This window comes from Pelophylax lessonae (genome assembly GCF_965119305.1).
Source record: "Pelophylax lessonae genome assembly, chromosome: 10".
Classification (NCBI taxonomy): domain Eukaryota; kingdom Metazoa; phylum Chordata; class Amphibia; order Anura; family Ranidae; genus Pelophylax; species Pelophylax lessonae.
The window spans coordinates 209,314,759-209,337,450 of NC_138777.1; the positions used below are offsets into that span (position 1 = coordinate 209,314,759).

Below are 22,692 nucleotides of genomic sequence, written 5' to 3' on the forward strand. Positions count from 1 at the left end.
TTTTCAGATGTCAATATCCTCTGTTCGGAATGTAATTAAGAAATGGCAGTCATCAGGAACAGTGGAAGTTAAAGCAAGATCTGGAAGACCAAGAAAAATATCAGACAGAACAGCTCGCAGGATTGTGAGAAAAACAATTCAAAACCCACGTTTGACTGCACGATCCCTCCAGAAAGATCTGGCAGACACTGGAGTTGTGGTACACTATTCCACTATAAAGAGATACTTGTACAAATATGGTCTTCATGGAAGAGTCATCAGAAGAAAACCTCTTCTACGTCCTCACCACAAAAATCAGCGTTTGAATTTTGCAAATGAACATATAGACAAGCCTGATGCATTTTGGAAACAAGTTCTGTGGACCGATGAGGTTAAAATTGAACTTTTTGGCCGGAATGAGCAAAGGTACGTTTGGAGAAGAAAGGACGCAGAATTTAATGAAAAGACCCTTTGTCCAACTGTTAAGCATGGGGGTGGATCAATCATGCTTTGGGGTTGTAATGCAGGCAGTGGCACAGGGAACATCTCACGAGTAGCAGGAAAAATGCATTCAATAAAATTTCAGCAAATTTTGGATGGTAACTTGATGCCATCTGTGAAAAAGCTGAAGTTAAAGAGAGGATGCATTCAACAAATGGATAATGATCCTAAACACACCTCAAAATTCATGGGGGATTACATCAAGAGGCGTAAACTGAAGGTTTTACCATGGCCTTCACAATCTCCTGTCCTCAACATAATTGAAAATCTATGGATAGACTTTAAAAGAGCAGTGCGTGACAGACAGCCCAGAAATCTCAAAGAACTGGAAGACTTTTGTAAGGAAGAATGAGCAAAGATACCTCAAACAAGAATTGAAAGGCTCTTGGCTGGCTACAAAAAGCGTTTACAAGCTGTGATACTTGCCAAAGGGGGCGGTACAAGATATTAACTCTGCAGGGTGCCCAGACTTTTGCACACGCCATTTTTTTGTTTTTCTGTTATTTTGAAAGAGTCAATGATGGAAATAAAATCTAACTTTTGTTGACATATTATAAGAATGTCCAATCTGTAATTTGATGCCTTGTGGAGATTTTTCCATCTTTCCTTGGCTTCTTTATGCACATTAATACAAATTTTCACCTGGCGTGCCCAAACTTTCGATCCGCACAGTATTAGGGTCGGTTCACACCACAGTTTCTGCATTCCCCATTGGTCAGACTTGTGGTGGCATGACCCTTCCACCACACAGCTCTTAACTGGGAAGACCAGTGTATTGCTGTTTCTCTACCTCCTCTTGACACGCCCCCTGCAGACCCCCCCCCCCCGCTTTCTAAACCCCCTATGCAGTGGAGAACAGATGTCATGTGATCACTTACAAAAAACATATTTACAATTTTTTTATATCTTTACACAAACGTTTTGTCTAGCATTTCAATTTGTAATCTGAATTGGTTCTTTTGTAATGCAAAGGGTTCCCATATAATCCCCCCATTATATACGGTACACGGCTCCCCATAGCGCAGTGCCCTCCTATTATACACAGTACGGTACACAGGCCTCTGTCATGCCGCTATACTCCAGCATACACGGTAAGCAGGGCGGACGAAGCAGGGGCGGAGTTAGAATGCGTTTCGGGCTCATGTGACCACCCACCGGCCGCATGGCCGTGGCGTCATCTCCCGGGGACTGTGGTCGCATTGCGGTGACGTCATCCCGGTCTCCTGTACCCGGTTTGGAGGAGCGCAGCCATGGGGAAGAAAGGGAAGAAGGAGAAGAAGGTGAAGGGGGCGGAGAAGACGGCCGCCAAAATGGAGAAGAAAGTCTCTAAGAGGTCCAAAAAGGAGGAGGTGAGGGCGGGCCCTGGGGATTAAAGGGGCCATTCACTGCATGGTCTCATGTTATCACCCACCCTTATAAAGCCCCACCCCCTTGTATGTTGTCGCTTATCCTGAATAGAAACAGGAAGTGAGGAAGAACTAGTGAAATAAATGTGATTTGATTTTTTTTTTTTTTAAACACACAAGAGTGCTTTATTAGGAGACTTATGTGTTTTTTTGACAGCTTCATGGGAAAAGCTGGAGTTTCCCTTTAAAGCCAGATTCTGGCTTGGAGAAAAAAATGTGAGTCTCCAGCAAATCAGCTGATATCATCCCCCAATCATCATCCCCCATCCTGCCCCACTCCTCTTCATCACTGAATGACACCCAGCTTTTTTCAACTCACTTTCTCGGAGCCTGGGTTGTCAAGACTCCACCCCCACTTCCTGGGAGCCTGGGTTGTCAAGGCTCCACCCCCCCCCACTTCCTGGAAGCCTGGGTTGTCAAGGCTCCACCCCCCCTTCCTGGGAGCCTGGGTTGTCAAGGCTCCACCCCCCCACTTCCTGGGAGCCTGGGTTGTCAAGGCTCCACCCCCCCCCTTCCTGGGAGCCTGGGTTGTCAAGGCTCCACCCCCCCTTCCTGGGAGCCTGGGTTGTCAAGGCTCCACCCCCCCTTCCTGGGAGCCTGGGTTGTCAAGGCTCCACCCCCCCTTCCTGGGAGCCTGGGTTGTCAAGCCTCCACCTCCCCCCTTCCTGGGAGCCTGGGTTGTCAAGCCTCCACCTCCCCCCTTCATGGGAGCCTGGGTTGTCAAGCCTCCACCTCCCCCCTTCATGGGAGCCTGGGTTGTCAAGCCTCCACCTCCCCCCTTCATGGGAGCCTGGGTTGTCAAGCCTCCACCTCCCCCCTTCATGGGAGCCTGGGTTGTCAAGCCTCCACCTCCCCCCTTCATGGGAGCCTGGGTTGTCAAGCCTCCACCTCCCCCCTTCCTGGGAGCCTGGGTTGTCAAGCCTCCACCTCCCCCCTTCCTGGGAGCCTGGGTTGTCAAGCCTCCACCTCCCCCCTTCCTGGGAGCCTGGGTTGTCAAGCCTCCACCTCCCCCCTTCCTGGGAGCCTGGGTTGTCAAGCCTCCGCCTCACTTCCTGGGAGCCTGGGTTGTCAGGGCTCCACCCCCCCACTTCCTGGGCTGGGACCCTGGGTTGTCAAGGCTCCGCCCCCCACTTCCTGCAAGCCTGGGTTATCACGGCTCTGCCCCCCTCTTCCCCCTTCTCCTTCCTATGAGCCTGGGTTGTCAAGGTTCCACCCCACCCACTTTCTGCGAGAGTGCGTTAAGGCTCCGCCCCCACTCTGGACTCACAGGTGAATGCTGCAGATAATGATGACATGTCATTGCACTCTGCAGCATTTAGGATTTGCCCGCCAATAGGGAATGAAGAGAAGCTGTAACATCACTGGGCTGATGAGAGCTGGGGAAACAAGTGAGTATGTGTGTGTGTATATATAATATTTTATACAAATAAAGTGTAGGAATGCTCCAGTGAGGAAGGGGACCCCTGCCCGGAGTTAGGCATTAAGTAAGTTGTACTTGAAGTGTCTGTTATACAGCAGCCCAGAAGTGATATTGTGTTCCAGTGTAGAATAGAATAGATCTGGGGGGGAGGCAGGAACTGGGTGTGGTTTATTTCCATGTGACAAGCTTTCAATATATTTTGTATCATTGGATTTCTCTTTGTATTCCCCAGGAGGATTTGGAGGCTCTGATTGCCGAGTTCCAGTCTCTTGATGCCAGGAAGACTCAGGTGTTGGAAACGGCGTGTGCTCCACCCAGCCCAAGGCAAGACAACCTGTTGCTTCTCCTCTAGAGGCTGGATCTCTCAAACATCGTTTAACCACTTGCCGACCGCCGCAAGTACATATACTGCGGCGGTCAGCCCCTCACAGGCAAAGTGACGTACCGGTACGTCACTAGCCTGTGAGGCTCTGGGGAGGCGCGCTCCCGCGCGGTCACGGACTCTCCCGCGCGTGTGACCGGCGGACCCGATGTCCGCCGGTCACTCGCGATCATCGGGTGGAGAGGGAGAAAGGCAGGCGGCTGATGTAAACAAGCCGCCTGTCATTCTCCCCTGTGTAAGAATAGTGATCATACGGTTCTACTATGTAGAACCGTTGATCACTGTTCCTACACCTCAAGCCACAGCCAATCACAGTTAGAATCACGCCCCTAGGGACACACATAACCCCTCCCTCTCAAAAAAAGTTAACCCCTTCACTGCCAGTGTCATTTTACAGTAACAGTGCATATGTATATAAACATATAAACATATGTAGCATAAAACAAATTGGCCGAAAATATTAAAGAATTTTACATTCTTTTTTTTTGGGAATGTCATATAAAAAAAATGTGAAAAATATTGTTATTTTTGCAAAATTGACGCTCTGTTTTTGTTTATAGCGCATGATCAAAAAATCACACAGGTGATCAAATACCACCAAAAGAAAGCTCTGTTTGTGGGAAAAAAAGGACGTCAAATTCGTTTAGGTACAGCGTCGCATGACCGCGCAATTGTCCGCTAAAGTCACGCAGTGCCGAATCGCAAAATACCCCCTGGTCAGGAAGGGGGTAAAATCTTCCGGGGCTTAAGTGGTTAACAGGGGATGCTGGGACTTTTAGTCCCTCCAGGGTGTAAGGATTAGCCTGCTGCAACAGGAAGAAAAACGTTCAGATCATAACCGATAAATATTCACCGATAAATATGATCCCTAAATCTGTGATCCCTAGCCTTGTGACTCCTGATAAATGTGATCCCTATCACTATAAATCCCCAACTATGGGACATATACAATGCCTTGAAAAAGTATTCATACCCCATGAATTTTCAAGTTACAACCAAAAACGTAAATGTATTTTATTGGGATTTTATTTGATAGACCAACACAAAGTGGCACATAATTGTGAAGTGGAAGGAAAATGATAAATGGTTTTCAACATTTTTTACAAATGAATATCTGAAAAGTGTGGCGTGCATTAGTATTCAGCCCCTTTATTCTGATACATGCGATTTCCCCCATAGAGAACAGCGGGGATCTGACACCTCCGTCTCCGCACACAGAGTGGAGACGGAGCTGTCATCTGCCTGCTCAGCGGGGATCGGCGGATGGATTCCCCTGCTGAGCAGAACGGCTCCGTTGACGGAACGGAGCCGTGTGAAAGGGGCCTATGTGTCCTCTGAAGTATCTGCACATTTTATTTATTTAGATACTGTATACACACACAACCTCTGCTCTGACACACAGATCCCTCCATTAAGCCCCGTACACACGTACCGATTATTGGCCGAACGATCGGCCGTCTTTTGTCCGGTGCTGTCCTGTCGGTTGAAAAGTGCTAAAGACTGCACACGAATTTTGTCGGCCGACTGCAGAAGTGATGTCATGTGCTGGTTTACTTTCCTTGTCTTTTTTCTTCTCTGAGCATGCCCAGTCTTGCTCATCTGCTGTTTGTCGGGAGAAATCTGTACTGACTGAGGAACAATCGGCCGTTCTAGTGTTGGCCAACAAAAATTTTATAGCATGCACACCAGATTCTGTTCGGCCGAAAATTCGCAGTCGGTTGTCGGAAGCATCATACTAACAAGCCGAAAATCGGCCGATCGGTCGGTGGCCGAATATTTACGTCCGACAATCGCTACGTGTGTACGGGGCTTTAGACTAAATGTGGCAAATGGGAAATTTCATATGTATGATGAAAAAAAGTGTATATAAAAATTTTTAGTTCAAAATACCGGTGCTTCTATAAAAAATTAGAATATTCTCAAAAAGTTAATTTTATATCAGTAATTCATTCCAAAAAGTGAAACTCTTTTAGATTCATTATACACAGAGTGAAATATATTTAAAGCGACTCTTTTAATCTTTCTTTTAATTTTGATGATTATGTCTTACAGCTGGTGAAACCCCAAAATTCAGTATCTCAGAAATTAGAATATTACATAAGACCAAAAATGTTTAATACAGAAATGTTGGCTTAGTGGAAAGTATGTCCATGTACAGTATTGTATGCACTCAATACTTGGTCGGGGTTCCATTTGCATGAATTACTGCATCAATGGGGTGTGGCATGAATACGATCAGCTTGTGGTGCTGCTGAGATGTTATGGAAGCCCAGGTTTCTTTGATAGTGGCCTTCAGCTCGTCTGCATTGTTGGGTCCGGTGCCTCTCATCTTCCTTTTGATAATACCCCACAGATTCTCTATGGGGTTTAGGTCAGGAGAGTTTGCTGGCCAATCAAGCACACTGATACCATGATCATTAAACCAGGTATTGGTATTTTTGGCAGTGTGGGCAGGTGCAAGGTCTTGCTGGAAAATGAAATCGGCATCTCCATAAAGCTGGTCAGCAGAGGAAAGCATGAAGTGCTCTAGAATTTCCTGGTAGAGGGCTGCACTGACTTTGGACTTGATAAAACACAGTGGACCAACACCAGCAGATAACATGGCTCCCCAAATCATCACTGACTGTGGAAACTTCACACTGGACTTCATGCAACTTAGATTCTGTGCCTCTCCACTCCTCCTGCAGACTCAGGGACCTTTAATTTCCAAATGAAATGCAAAATTTACTTTCACCTGAAAAAAGGACTTTGAACCACTGAGCTACAGTCCAGTCCAGTCCTTCTTTTTTTTTTTTTTTTTGCTCCTTGGCCCAGGTAAGACACTTCTGATGTTGTCTCTGGCTCAGTAGTGGCTTGACACAAGGCAAGCGACAGTTGTAGCCCATGTCCTGGATACATCTGTGTGTGGTGGCTCTTGAAGCACTGACACCAGCCGTAGTCCATTTCTTGTGAATCTCCCCTAAATCCTTGAATGGCCTTTGCCTTACAATCCTCTCAAGGCTGCGGTTATCCCTATTGCTTGTGCAACTTTCCTCTTTCGTTCATTGACGGACACAGCTCTTTATCTTCTTAACTGTTGGGTTATGCTGCCCCCTAAAGGAGTAGGACACTAAGCAGGAAAAAGCTTGACTACACCTATGGGGCAGTCCCAGGGGGTATTCTCCCACTCTCAGCTTTAGGCATTCAGTTTTTTTCTTTGGTCCTGGCATTTTTTTTTTTTCCTTTTTAAATGGAACTTTTTTTCTTATCTTTTGTTTATTTTGTTCCTGTGAGAATCTACTATCAACTGCCGAACTGGGCGACGGACTGGATTTTATAGATCCAGAGGGTCCCCCCTGTCTGGTCAGCGAGCGTGCGCAGGCCTCAGCTATCCACTAGGTCGGCCGCGACATAGCCCTGCTATACAGGGGCTGGCCTGTGAGGGCGCATACAACCTGGCCTAGGCCTGAGTCGCAGCGTTCCTCCTGACCAACCGTCCCCCCCCCCCCCCCCCTATTCCGATGGAGCGGTGGTCTGTCCGGAGCGATGCCCAACCTGTTCCTGGTATGGTAAGTAGCTGTCCCTCCTCTAACCCTGGAGGTTTTTGGGGTGGATGTGGGCCCCTCCCTGGGACAGTCGGATCCCCGGGTTTCCCTCCTTCCCATACAGCGTCCCTGTCCCCCCTTCTCGGTGGTCCACTGGCGACCAGACGATCAACCTTTGGGAAGGGGCTGTACCTGGTGGGGGCATATGCCAGGGTCCCCCTTCCTGCTGGGATCGTGTTCTGTGCTCCTGGGGTCCCCCCTGGGCTGCCATTTTCTTGGGGCCTTTTGTACTTTGGATTAACGACCATGTTTGTGTAGCCTCAGGCGGCCATTTTATTGTGGTTTTCTTTTTGAAAATAGCGGCGGCCATGTTTTTGAAGCTATATGGGTGGTGATTTCGGCGGTGGGAGCCCCTCCTCATCCCCTAGTGCTGACTCCTGGATCTTTCTCTTCCTGATCTTGGCATTGTGTGCAGTTTGCTTGGTGCTGTAAGAGCCTGTTCGGTGGTGGTGAGTCTTTTTGTGGGGTTTTCTCTCTCTCTCTCTCTCTCTCTCTTTACTATAGCAGGGGTATAGTAGTAGTGGTCTGTGCTGGACCCCGGTGGGGGTATCTCTAGCAGTGTTATACACTTTTTTTTTTTTTTTTTGTGTGGGGCCTTTTCTTCTTTAATGGAGTCCCTGTAGCACATTTCCCCACCTGACCCCGTCTCAGAGGCTGCCGAGCCCTCTGGGTCCCACCAATCCCTGACTGCACTGACGGCGGTCCTGGAGTCCTTAGTGTCCAAGGTCTGTTCTTCAGAAGCCTCCCTTTAAAAGTCTTCGGGAGGTTCCCCTGCTTACGTTGTCCCAGAAGGTGGCCTTTTTGTTGGTTATTACTTCTGTGTGCGGGTGGCGGAGCTGGCGGCGTTGTCTTGTCGTTCATCTTACCTGGTGATAAGGTGGTTCTTTATCCCTGTGCGTCATTCCTTCCAAAGGTCGTCTCTGATTTCCATTTGAATGAAGACATTGTGTTGCCTTCCCTATGTCCCAGGCCTAAACTTCTTAAAGAAATTGCTTTGCATTCCCTGGATGTGGTTTGGGCAATCAGGGTGTACCTGGCAGCTATGGAGTCTTTTCAAAAGTCAGACTCACTATTTGTGCTCACGGATGGACCTCGAAAAGAGTTGGCTGCTTCTGCTGCGACCATTTTCAGATGGATTAGACAGACGGTAATTCAGGCCTATTCAATTAAGGGTCAGGTTCCTCCTGTCCCAAATAAGAAGCACTCTATTCAGGCGATTAGTGCCTCCTGGGCCTTCTGTCATCAGGCGTCAGTGCTGCAGGTTTGCAAGACGGCCACCTGGTTGTCTGTGCACACGTTCACAAAGTTTTATAAGGTGGATGTGCGGATGCTTCCTTTGGATGCAAGCTTTTGCAGGCTGCTGTTTCGAGGACCTAGTCCTCTTTGAGGGTGTATTGTTTTTTCAGGTGAGCTCCAGTTGTTTAAGGTTGAGCTCCATGTTACCTGGTTGGCTATGGTTTAGCCTTGGAAATTTTTTCTTGCTGTTCCCACCCCTCATGTTTGACACTGGTTTGGGATGTCGCGATGGACAAGAAGATAAAGAGCTGTGTCCGTCAATGAACGAAAGAGAAAATGGGATTTTTGACTTACTGTAAAATCCATTTCTCTGACGCTCATTGACGGACACAGCACCCACCCCTCTGTGGAGTTGGTTTTCTTCTGACACTGCTTGTAACAAAACTGAGTGCCTAAAGCTGAGAGTGGGTGTAAACCCCCTGGGACTGCCCCATAGGCGTACTCAATCATTTTCCTGCCTAGTGTCCTACTCCTGGAGGGGGCAGCATAACCCAACGGTCAAGAAGATAAAGAGCTGTGTCCATCAATGAACATCAGAGAAATGGGTTTTATGGTAAGTCAAAAATCCAATTTTTCTACCACACTTCCACTCAACTTTCCATTATTATGCTTGAAAACGGCACTCTGAACAGTCAGTTTATTTAGAAATAACCTTTTGTGACTTGAATGATGGGGATCCACCGATTATCGACAAGGCCGATATATTAAGGGCTGATATTGACTTTTGCCGATATATCTGTATTGTCCCCGAACTGGCCGATATTGCCGATATTCCAAATATTGCTCATGTAAGGGTAAAATGTCACATAGCATAATTCCATTTTCAAATGTTATTGAATATGCCACTCACATATGTACAAATTAAAGATCTAAGCAATTCCACATTAGCAGATCTGCTGGCAGATCGGTATCTCTCATCCACTTGCCATAAGTGATACCCGGGTGATACCGCTCCGTCCAGCATACGATGACGATCTCGGAGGTCACACCCACATGACCTCCGAGATCGTTTGCCGGACGGAGCGATATAACCCGGGTGTCACTTAACGGCAAGTGGGTGAGAGACGGATCGGTATCGGGTGGGTGGGAAACGGAGTGGGTGAGAGACAGCAGTATTGAGTGGATGCCGAAATTTGTACATATGTGAGTGGCATATTCAATAACATTTGTAAACGGAATTATGCTATGTGACATCATTTTACCCTTACATGAGCATCACCACCTAATCTCAGACTAATCTCAGACCCTGACATAGGATGTACAAAATATCGGGCCATATCGGCCGATACCGATATGCGATGGCCAAAACATCGGTAATGGCAACGAAAAACCGATATCGGTCGATCCCTAGTCAATAACTGTCTTCTGGACAACAGTCAAGTCAGTAGTCTTCCCCATGATTGTGTAAGCCATAATCCCCAAAATTAAAAGAAAGAAATGCTTGAAATATTTCACTTTGTGTGTAATGAATCTATATAATATAATATAATATGAGTTTCACTTTTTTTAAATTTAATTACTAAAATTAACTGTTTGATATTCTCATTGTTTTTTCTTAGATGCACCTGTATATGTTCCAGTGTAGAAATATACATTACCATGTACTAGTTTATACCCTATGTGATATAGAGCAATCCATCACTTACCTTCTTTTTCCTCTCCCCACAGGCTGAATGCCTCACTCACCTCCCACCCTGACAAGGACGAGCTGATTCTCTTTGGAGGTGAATATTTCAATGGCCAAAAAGTACAGTATTCTTTTACTTCCTATTTATTACCCCATTATGTCTGAGTTAATGCTGATGTTGCACTCAGTGACCAGGTCTGCTTATTCATTGTCCCCCCCCCCCCTTCCATAAAACAGTGTGTTTGAAACACCCCTGGCAGGGGGGAATTTTTAAATAAAGATACTTACCTTTCCCCCGGCTTCCCCCACCACATGTAGGTGAGGATAATGTCATCCTTTCTTTTGGTCCGACCTCAGGGAATGTTGATTGTCCCAAATCTCATGAAAAGATGATCATGCAATGTGCTGCACCATCTTCCTGTGAGATTTGAGCTAGTTGGCATTCCATGGGATCTTGTTGGCAGGAGGATGTGTCCCACACACACACTACAGAGATCAGGGAAAGTGAGAATTTTATCTATTTTTTTCCCTGCATTGGGCTATTTTATGCTTGGGAGGGGGGGGGGGGTCTATTATATGAGCAGACCTTGTCTGAAGTGCAAGGTTCGCTTCAAATAATGATTGTATGTATTGTTCTATGAAAAGTTTGGCTTTTCTGATTACACGATTCACAATAACAATGTTAAAAGGTTTCCATTATAACTATCTTTGTTGTTCTAAACTCATACATTCGTTTTTGAAGCTTCGTTCACACAGGCATATCTTCAGCTAGGTTTACACCTAGTGCGTGCCAGGAATGCCTGCAAAATTGGGCGCTGACACTCACCGAAACTTGCTGCCTTTTAGTAGAGGCGCGGTGGTGCCCTTAATTATTAATAGCCTCCCTACACATCTGCTAACGCACCCATTTACATGTGCGCCAAACTACATTGTGCTGTAGCACCATGCAGTTCGATGCACTGCATGTTTTTAAAAAAGATCAGGGACTTTTTTTTTTTTTTCCACGTTTCTCGCACATAGGGCAGCCAATTGAAATAATTTGACTGCCATACACGCAGCATGCTCAGTCGCATCTGTATGGTGTGAACGTAGCTTACATCCGTGAGAAGGTACGTGTTTGCCCACATGGGATGCACAGGTGTTTGCTCATTTGTGTGCGGGCAGGCCTGATCAGGTCTAATTGGACGCAGTAGCTGCACGAACACAGCCCCTGGTCCCAGTTTGACAGACGTGTGTGTGCCTGAAAATACAGTGCCTGAAAGGGACAAGCACCTGCAGGGCTGGCACATTGGGACCAGTGGCTGTGTTAATGCAGCTGCTGCGTCCCAATAGACCTGAATGGGACTGCCCGCACACGGATTCATGGAACACCTGTGCATCCTGTGCAGGTAAGCATGGCTCTTCGTATGGACGTATGCTTAGGTACATCCATGTGCAGGAAGGTGTCACAAAATGAAAGTTTGTCTACAGCCAAAAGTATGGAGAAATTTGACCCCTTGTCATGTATTTATTGCTGCCTGTGTCCCCATTGGGGAGATTCGCCCTCTCTGTTTGTCCTTGTGACTGTTGTCACTTGGAGAGAAAGTAATGGGAAATCCAATATGTTATTGTATAAATGAGGGGATGTCTTCAAATGAGGACAATCCTTAAGCCCCGTACACACGATCAGATTATCGAACGATCTGTCGTCTGTTTTTTGTGGCATGCTAGTCTGATGTGGAAAGTGAAGAGGTTATTTTCATACAAATTTTCCCATACGACATAATTCTACTTCAGAAGTGATGTCATGTGTTGGAATGCTTTGTATGTGTTCTTTCCTCTCTGAGCATGCCTAGTCTTGCTCTTAAGATTTTTTTCCATCTAAAACTGCACTAATGAGACGAAAATTGGACGTTGTGTTGACGTACGATAAAAATTTTATAGCCTGCACATCAAGATTTTTTCGGCCAAAAAGTCTGAGTCTGCTGTCGAAAGCACCAAACTAACAATCCGAAAATCAGCAGATCGGTCGTCGGACGAAATTTCTCTACAGATTTTCTTATCGTGTGTACGGGGCTTTACTCTGAGAACTGTGTGAAAGGGGATTTCTCCCATTTCCCTAATTGTGAGTTTAAAGGACAGGAAGTGAAGGGAAATTGCCCAAATGGGACACAGATTGCCAGAAAATAAAACCTGACAGTGGTTTTAACCCTCCCCTACATTCTCCAAAATAGGGGAAAACATTTGCCTTGATATACTTGAAGATAAGGAGCTGTTGAAATTTGTAACTAAAGGAAAAGCTTTGTTTTGAATAAGGATTAGAGCCCCTGTTGGCTTGTTTATTGCTATCTGTGCTGCCGTAAGGAAGATTTATCCTCTCCTCTCTATTTGTCCTGTTTACAGTTATCATTGAAAGTTAAAACAAAATCCCAAATTTTGCATTGTCACCAGAACAGGAATTGAGAGAAAACTTTCCAGTGGGGCACTAGTTCTGGTGACAACCAGAGATTCCCTCACTTTGGAGGGATTTGCTCACACTTCCTGTTTTGTCTATAGGACAGGAAGTGAAGGAAAATCCCTGTAAAAGGAACACAGATGTAAATATAACAAGAAAAAACCTAATGGGGTTTTAAACCCCCCCCCCCCCCCCACTCCAAATTTCTTTTAATAATAGAAATCAATTCACTGTTTTCTGTCTATTTTACACACACACTCAGTCCTAAAATCTGTTTTGTCTCATGATATTTGATATTTGCTGCATTAAGCTGATTGACAGCTCTGTTTGCTTTGGTTGGCCACTTGGGGGCGCCAGTGTGCTGTATTTCAGTACAACTGACTTTTTTTGAGTCTTTCATAGATTTTTTTTTTTTTTTTTTGTCATATTGTATCATTGCAATATGACAATTTTTTTTTTTTTTTTTTTTGTCCCAACGCAAGTTTTAAAATGGCGGCAGGTCCCTGTGGGCTTTAGTGCCAGTTTTACCGCAGCTCTCTCCTGCCTCTTCCTGCAGCCATAGATCACTATTACAGGTAATGTGTTGGTGCAGATCTGCCTGGGAGGGGTAGATCACATCTCCACCAGCCTCCAGAGCTTGCAGTCATTTTCATACCAGTGCTGTCTCTACGCAGTTACAGAGCCTCGTACAGAGCAGGCAGTCCTCTTCCTCTGATACATGGATGTCTCTTCTGGGTATCGGAGGGAGACTGCAACAGCTCTGATGACTGAGCTATGAGGTGTGCAATAGGATGCCTTGCAGCACAGAGCTGCCTGCTCCCACCTCTGTCAGCATCTGATTGGTTCTGGACAGAGGCTGCAAGACACAAGACAGGGCAGCTTCAATGCAGTTGATGTGGCCCTGTTTAGCGTTTAACCGGTTAAGAGCCTAGACCTAGTACAGGAAAATTGTACCCCCCCCCAGTAATGATAATGTAAATTTAAAGTTTAACAAAATATTAAACAAGATTAAAAAAAAAAACATTTCTTTCTGAAAGATGCACGCAATATTTAAATGCCTTTTTCATTTACTTTGTGAGTGACAGTCATATGGGTGAATGCAATGTCATTTGGCGTTTTAGTAATGGCAAACCCATGCAAATGTCACCGTCATGCTTGTCTCTGTGCAAGCCCAACATGATCTCCTCATAAGGAAAAAAATCTATTATGTGCTATCAACAAAAATTAAGCTGCCAGCACTAAATAACTGATATACAGATTATAAAAAAGACAAATATATAATATGTGCAGCGCTAGATAAAGTGACATGACATGAAACATAATCACAAAAAATCACATATAAACCAAGTGATAAAAAATGTCAAAAAGATACATGACATATAAATTGGGTATTAGAATCACTAAAGTCCCATATAAATGATAAAGTCATATAATAAAGTCCCAATGAGTGAAAAAATCCATCCTGATACCAGGAGAAGATCAAAGTTAAAGGTGAAACAAATCCCGTCACCAGATGAATAAGTGAAATGGGCGCTCCCCAGATGCTGTGGGTCTGTACTATCATACGATAAACAGACCAGACAGGCTTTTAAAGTGATCCACGAATCCTCCTTAGGGTGACCAACGATGTAGATCCAGGCTTATAGGAGAGGAAGTGTATACCCCTCATATACCAAACCACATGAAAGCCAAAAGAAAGGTGCACATAGCGTGAAACTGCTAAAAAAAACTTTTAATAAAAAGCAGGTATTGCACTTACATATATCCATTGGTAACAGGCAGTATAAGACATAGGCAAGGGAGTCTAGTGGGAGCCCCTGACGCGTTTCGTCCTACTGGACATTATCAAAGGTATTGCTCCCCTTTGATAATGTCCAGTAGGACAAAACGCGTCAGAGGCTCCCACTAGACTCCCTTGCCTATATTTTATACTGCCTGTTACCAACGGATGTATGTAAGTGCAATACCTGCTTTTTATTAAAAGTTTTTTTTAGCAGTTTCACGCTATGTGCACCTTTCGTTTGGCTTTCATGTGGTTTGGTATATGAGGGGTATACACTTCCTCTCCTATAAGCCTGGATCTACATCGTTGGTCACCCTAAGGAGGATTCTTGGATCATTTCAAAAGCCTGTCTGGTCTGTTTATCGTATGATAGTACAGACCCACAGCATCTGGTGAGCGCCCATTTCACTTATTCATCTGGTGACGGGATTTATTTCACCTTTAACTTTGATCTTCTCCTGGTATCGGGATGGATTTTTTCACTCATTGGGACTTTATTATATGACTTTATCATTTTATATGGGACTTTAGTGATTCTAATACCCAATTTATATGTCCTATATCTTTTTGACACTTTTTATCACTTGGTTTATATGTGATTTTTTGTGATTATGTTTCATGTCATGTCACTTTATCTAGCGCTGCACATATTATCTATATATGATCTCCTCATATCTATATAAATTATTAGCATAACCATAAATTTAATTGCAATGTAGCATCAAGCAGAGGAAAAACACTCTTCTAAATTTGAAATACAGACATTCACTTTAGGCTTTAAAATATTTATTAGCAGAACATAGAAAGCATGCGTGCTTATTAGTTAACCATAAATTAACTTTTACCAGGTCTGGTCTCCTGATCTCCTCTGTGTCAGCCAACCTGGTTACAGGGAAGAGAACGGAGCAGTCCAAAAATGACTGGAATGCCTGAGTGGTAATGTCACCCATAGGCTTATTGTGGGCCATCCATTGTCATTGCTCCCTCATCTCCCCTGAAGCTGCTGCTAGCTGACAGATGAGAGCTGATCACGTTAAGCGGATTGAAAATAGGTAACTATAGACATCTTTCATCCACAGAGTAGTTGTTATAGGTGTAAGGAGGAGGGTGGGAGCAGTTTTAAGATTAGTTAATTGTATCCCAGAATTATACTTCAAGCTTTAAAGATGAAATCTGATTGGTTACCATGCACAGCTGCTTCAGTCTTAGTAAATTCCCCTCATATCTTTTTTCTCATCACTAGAGTAGAAGAATTTAAAGTGGATCTTTACTGCATCTGAACACCGCAAACCAAAAAAAGTATTTTAATCCATTTTTAATATTCAAAGCAAACTACCCCATCCATCCATGTCTCCATGTTTGTTTAGTTTACAAATCACTTTGAAAAACATCCCCTAGCACAGGGATCCTCAAACTACGGCCCTCCAGCTGTTGCGGAACTACACATCCCATGAGGCATCGGAAAACTCTGAGATTCACAGACATGACTTGGCATGATGGGAATTGTATTTCCTGAACAACTGGAGGGCCATAGTTTGAAGACCCCTGCCCTAGCATTTCTGGCCGTGGCCATCTTGAGTAAGGGCAAATGATTTATGTAGCATTTACTTCCTGGAATCCATTTGCCCTTAGCTCAAGCATTAATGCAGGGGAGTGTGCTCAACTGAGAAAACCTCCTCTCCTCCTCCCCTCCTGAAGACTCCTGGGATGTATGACATTATTTGCCTAGGCAAGAAACCAGGAAACTAATAAAAATGGGGTGCAGCGCCAAAACAGTAAATGTAATTAAAAAACTCAATCCAATAAAGGAATGTTCATAGAGGAAACAGAGATGGTCCCCACATCAGATGCCGTGACTCTTGAAAGCACACTTCACCACTGTGTCAGGAGGAAAACCTGCTTAGCAGAGGAAAATTACCCTCAAGTTATAAAGTGGTCAAAATGGATATGTGGAAGCCTAATAAGTTCTTAACTGCATCAATACCAGATGATAAGGCTAGCAAACGATAAATTCTTCTACAGTACCAGGCAGGCAAACCCCCAACAGATGATCAGTCCCACCTCAGAAGTTAAGGAACTCAAATAGTGTAGTAGTTCTTATCCGATTTATTGGATCAAAAAATCTGAATACACTCACATGTAAACAGATAATATCAGGCATGTAGGTAGTTGTACAAAGATGGCCGCGGCGTGCTTGTGTCTTAGCCCCTTATGCGTTTCGTCATCAGTATACCTCATCGGAGGCCAGAAAGTAACTGAAGAAATGTGAAAAAAAAGGTTTAAAGCAGGAAAATATGATATACTTTCCTATCTATTTAGGAATGCTACTAGCATTAGGAATAAAAAATATTCAGTGTTAATTGGGAGAGTGAAGTTCCACTTTAAAACTAACTCTCGATCTACTCACAGCCACATTCTAAGATAAACCCATCTATCCTTGTAAAGAAGAAATCGCTATACTCACCTTTTTTTTTTTTTTTTTTTTTTTGAAGCCGCTCCGGTCAGGTCCCACAGGGAACTGTCAGCGGCAGCTTCTGTGTGTGGGAGTGTGCAGAAGATATAGCCGACAACGGAAGCCCCATAGGAAGTCTATGGGTGACGTCACTTCCCAGGCATTTCCCAACCATCGTCTGTCTCCTGCACAGAGCTTCTGCTGCTGGAGATTGAATTGAGTTCAGAAAAGGTATGTATACTGATTTTTTTTTTTTTTTTTGCTTTACAGGGTTAGATAAGTTAGTCTTAGGTTGTGGCTGCAAGTAGTTTTAGAGATAGTTAGTTAGTTTTAGACTGAACTTCCACTTTAAAGTGTAAGTTAATGTTTTAAGGAAAAATGAAAAGGTGAACGAACACCCTTCACACCCTCCTGGTCCCCGCTGTACTTACCTCTGTGCTCATGCATCTGGTGCAGGAGTCTGGGAATTTGAAATCCCCACTTTTTTCCCCTGCTTTCTGCAGTGCTTCTGAGACACACCAGAGTGATTCTGATTGGCCAAATGTGTTGGGCCTGACCAGTCAGAATTTCTCTAAATCATCCCAGAAGCCCTTCCTAAATAAGGGTGAGGACAGCAGGAATTTCAAATCGCTGGACTGCTATACTGGCTGCACGGAGAGATCATCACCCACTGGGTTAAGTAGGGCTGCTACTAACGATTCATTTCATTATAGATTAGTCGGCCGATTTTTATTATTTTTGAATAATTGGATAAAAAACCTAAAAAAAAGTGTGATGTATAATTTAGTCAATATGCAAAGTTTAAAAAGACAAATTATTTTTGAATATCTATATACAGTGGTAAATATAAATAACCAGCTATATGGTTAGGGAACCAAATATCTCATCCACTATAATAATAATAATAATAATAGACAGAAGAGGGATATATACTATTAGAGGTTGAATCTGGTTAATATCAGACTCGGAGATCGAAATTATTATTTAAAGATAAAAAATAAATAAAAATTAAAGACCTAAAATGGTATTTCTCTGTCGTTTTATTGACGGACACAGCTCCTGATATTCATAACCATTGGGTTATACTGCCCCCTACAGGAGTAGGACACAAGGCAGAAAATAATTCTGGCTACAAGCATGGGCAGTCCCAGGGGGAATACTCCCTCTCTCTGCTATAGCCACTCAGTTTTTTTTCTGCCTAGTCAGGAGTAAGGACCTAGTTCCTTGCTGGGATCTTTGGTTCTGGCAATTTTATTTTCTTTTTGAATATACATTTTTTTTTTTTTTTCTCCTGGATTTTCCCTGTGAGAGCTACATCAACTGCCGGACTTGGCGATGGGCTGGATAATCTAGATTAGGGATCGACCGATTATTGGCAAAGCTTATATATTGAGGGCCAATATGCACTTTCCCCGATATATTGGAATCGGCCCCTGAGGTTACCGATATTGCCGATATTTCGGGAAAGTGCTGTACCGGAGTGATGCCTGCAGCTAGAGGCATCACCCCGGTACCGGTGTCCATAGCCGACGGTCAGCTGTCTTGTAATGACAACCGATGCAGCTAAGAAGCCGCTCGGCTGTCATTACAAGGAGCGGGAGGGGACGTCCCCCCTTCTGCGGCCCGCCCGGGTCTCCAGTCCCACCGGGAGACCCGGGCACCCAGCCTGCACGGCCGCCTAAGAGAAGACCCAATCAAAGTCGCATTCGGCTCTGATCGGGTCTCCATGTAAAAACCCAGAAGTGATGTCATGACATCACTTCCAGGTACTCAGCGCCAGATTTAAAAAAATGACGGCATTCAAAACAGCCAAACTTGGCGTTTTTGAATGCTCTTAAGTGCAGAGGAGGGGTTTGGGGTCTCTCAGACCTCCAGATCTCTCCACAAGAGTACCTGTAAAGTAAAAAAAATTAAAAAAGAACAATTTTTTAAATGTATGAAAACATCGGCCGATACTGATACGCGACGACCAAAATATAGGTATCGGCAATGAAAAAACGGCTCCACGCTAGGTCAGCTGCGACATAGCCCCACCAGACAGGGAGGGGGGGTGGCCTGCGAGTTAAATGCCTTTGCGAGGTCGCATACGACCGGATCTCGGTCCGGGTCACAGCGTTCCTCCTGGCCGACAGCCCCCCATTTCCCCCAGCACTGTGAATGTTTATTGGGTGTGATCAATAAAGAGACGAGTAATTAGAGTTGTTTGTGTGTTCTCAGCTTAGGCACATTGTGTTTGTCTGTTATTGATGAGGATCCGATCACATTTTATGGCAAAATATCCAGAAAACCAGTTCATTCCAAGGGTTTCACATACTTTTTCTTGACCCTGTAGTTGGTCCAATGGATCAATGGAACTAAGTATAAAATATCCATACCTGAAATTATTCCTTTTATCTCCAAGTATATTGTAATTGTGTAATTCTGTATAGTATTCTATGTGTGGGGTAATCAGTGCACTGTGTATTTTGTAATGTGTGAAAATGGATTTGTCAGGACAGAATATTATTAGAAAACACTAAAATGTGTGTAATATGTTGTAATTCTTTTGCCCTGGACATTGACAGATCTGAGTTCCTGGAATATTTCACATCCTGCGAGACTCCCAGCGAACCGCTCCAGACTTTAATACCGCCCCCCCCCCCCCTCCCAGCACTGAAACATAAAACCAGTAGAAATCTCTGCCCATTACTGGTCTCTGAGTGTCAGCTCCCTGTTAATATTTAATGGGCTCTGATTGCCTGCAGGCTATGGCGTGTTGTGTGCTCTATAATCTGTAGATCTGTGTCAGCCCCAATGGTGGGAATAAATCTGCCTCCTCCTATGACAAACCCGTGTGGATCAGACTCCCTCAGGCTATAAAAGGCACACTCCAGTTTCGCTGGAAGATTAAGGCAGGCCATAGATGGTGCGAAATTCTTTCGTGGTTGCAGGAAAGAAATTTGCATGATTCCCCCATTCATACAGACAGTGTTGACAGGGGAATCCCTCCTGCCATGCAATTGTCTTCTCCCAGCAGGGGACGGGTGGGGGAAGCCGCCCCCACTGGGAGAAGACAGTGATTATCGATAGCAGCCCCTTGCGATAATCGCAAGCGATTTTCAGCAGGCTGGTCAATCAACTTGGTACATTCAGCTTGCTCATAAACCGGTTGCCAACCGCCCGCCACCTTTTTACTACGGCAGTGCCGCCCTCCTGCATGAACAGACGTAGACCTACCTACGTCGGTCGTGCGCCTACAGCTAGGGGGCGAACGTACGCCGCCGCTACCGCCCCCACTCGGCAGCGGGGACACCGATGCACGGGGCAGGCAGCTCCGATTGCCGTCTGACACCCGCGATCGCTCCCCGCTGAGAGAGAACGGTCAGCTATTGTAAACACAGCTGACCGTTCTTCTCCCTGCAATGATCATAGAGCTCCTGTGATCCTTCTATATAGGACCACAGGTCTCTATGATCATTTTACAAGCCATGCTCCCCCCCCCCCCCCACAGTTAGAATCACTCCCCTAGGTTCACATTTAACCCCTTGATCACCCACAGTGTTATCCCCTTCCTTGCCAGTGTTATTATTACAGTAACAGTGCATATTTTTAGCACTGATTACTATAGTAATGTCACTGGTCCCCCCAAAAGTCTCAAAAATGTCAGTTAGGGGTCCGATCTGTCCACTGCAATGTGGCAGTCCCGCTAAAAATCACAGATCGCCCCCATTACTATAAAAAAAAAAAAAACAATAAAAATGACAAATCTTTCCCATAGTTAGTAGACACGATAACTTTTGCGCAAAACAATCAAAATATGCTTATTGCGACTTTTTTTTTTTTTTTTAACCAAAAACATGTAGCAGAAAACAAATTGGCCTAAAGTGTTAACAATTTTAGATTTTTACATTTTTTTTTTTTTTTGGAGAAAGTTGTATAGCTGAAAGTGAAAAATATTCCGTTTTTAATATTTGTCTTCATTTCTTTCAGACCTTTCTGTATAATGAGCTGTATATTTACAATATAAAGAAGAACAACTGGAATAAAATCGACGTCCCAAACCCGCCACCTCGGCGCTGTGCGCATCAGGTAAGACCCTTCCCGCATTTCCTTGGCGATGCTAATTTTTTTTTAACCACCTCCAGCTTTTAAAGGTGATCTTCATAGATAATTCTTCATGGACAGGGTATTTTTTGCTATTCAGCACTGTGCTGACAATTATCTGACAATTGCGTGGTCATGCAGCAGTCAACACAAATTACATTTTTATTTTTTTCACACAAATAGACCTTTCTTTTGGTGGTGTAAGGTCACCATTGGGTGGTTTTAATTTCTTGCGATATAAATGATAAAAAGACCAAACCTTTTTTAAAAAGAAACAATATTTTATACATTATATCATAAAGCATCCACTAATATCAAATTTCAGCATAAATCTTAGGCCAAATTGTATTCTGCTACATGTCTTCGGTAAAATAAAATGCCAATATTGATTGGTTTGTGAAAGTTATAGCATCTACAAACTAGGGCTGCACGATATTGGGGAAAAAAGTACATTGCGATATTTGGTTTTTAACGATATATATCGCAATATTTCTCCCAGACAGTCTCCGGAGGAGGGATCAGTGAGCAGAGCTCAGCTCTCCGCCAGGGGATCCGCCACACTTGTAGAACTTCTCCCGCCCGGACAGCCCGAGCCTTGTGTCGGAGCCGGAAGGAGAGAGGAAGCGGGCTGAGTGAAGTGTCCCCAGCAGTAGTAAGGTGCAGTAGTATGGTAGCAGTGCTCCTCCACCATGCTTCAGACATCTCTCCCCCCTCTCCTGCTGCTTTGCACTGTAGCGCTCTGCAGCCTCTCCTCCGCCATGCAATCCAGCCCTCCCAGCTCTGCCTCTTAGTCTCCAGCCGACCATTACTCCGCCCTGCTCTGCCCATTGTCTCTCCATTGAATCTATTTACAAAACATTACAGCCTGATCCCACCCCCGATGCAGCCAGGAGAGACAATGGGCGGAGCAGGGCGGAGTAAAGGTCGGCTGGATACTAGAAGCAGAGCTGGGAGGGCTGGATTGCATCAGGCTGGAGGGGCGGAGTTCCGATCACAGCCGAAAGCAAAACGGATGTGTCGGCTGCCAGCACTGTGAGTCCTCCTCCTCCCCCCGAGTCCCGACTTCTCCCTGCCTATGCTAAATATGAATATCGCCCACGCCCGCAGAACGATAGTGGATATCACATCGACTATCGTTCAGCCCTACTACAAACTATGGGATATATACTTGAAAATGTATAATTTCTGATGTAAATTTTATGAGGCCACCAGAACAGTAGAAATACCCAACCAATTACCCTTTTTTTTGGAAAGAAGATGGCCTAAGGCATTTAGTATGAGGCGCTGAGAGTGTGTTGTTTTTTTTTTTTTTTTTTTTTTTAAGATGTCATTTTTTTCATCACAATTTTTTTTTAAAAATAAAGAAATTTAAACAAACATTTTTTACATTTTATTTTACATACAGTCACCAGTGCAGTGCAGTGTCATCATATGACTGATGTGGAGGTGACCAGGGACACTGACAAACTGGTGACAGTATGTTAAAAAGAAAAGTAATATATATATATATTTTTTTTTAACATACTTTCATCAGAGTAGTTCAGTGTCAACATAGTAACATTGTACTACTCTGGGGTGATCAGGGTTTTTTTATTTTTTAAATACTTTAATTAGAGTAGTTCAGTGTCACCATAGTGACATTGTACTACTCTGGGGGTGATCAGGGTTTTATTATTATTATTTTTTTTTTTTTTACATACTTTCATCAGAGTAGTTCAGTGTCACCATAGTGACATTGTACTACT

The 22,692-nt window shown here is 44.4% G+C and overlaps 1 protein-coding gene across 2 annotated transcripts in view; it reads left to right on the plus strand.

The window, feature by feature from the left end:
- Positions 1 to 1,683: 1,683 nt before the first annotated feature.
- KLHDC4 (kelch domain containing 4) overlaps positions 1,684 to 22,692 on the plus strand; it is a 65,812-nt gene continuing 44,803 nt past the window's right edge. For both annotated transcript variants that reach the window (XM_082270262.1, XM_082270263.1), the window contains exons 1-4: positions 1,684 to 1,829; positions 3,539 to 3,630; positions 10,237 to 10,315; positions 20,834 to 20,932. In XM_082270262.1, the coding sequence (XP_082126388.1) occupies positions 1,731 to 1,829; positions 3,539 to 3,630; positions 10,237 to 10,315; positions 20,834 to 20,932 (369 nt within the window). In that variant the 5' untranslated portion in view covers positions 1,684 to 1,730. The remainder of the gene's footprint in view (positions 1,830 to 3,538; positions 3,631 to 10,236; positions 10,316 to 20,833; positions 20,933 to 22,692) is intronic.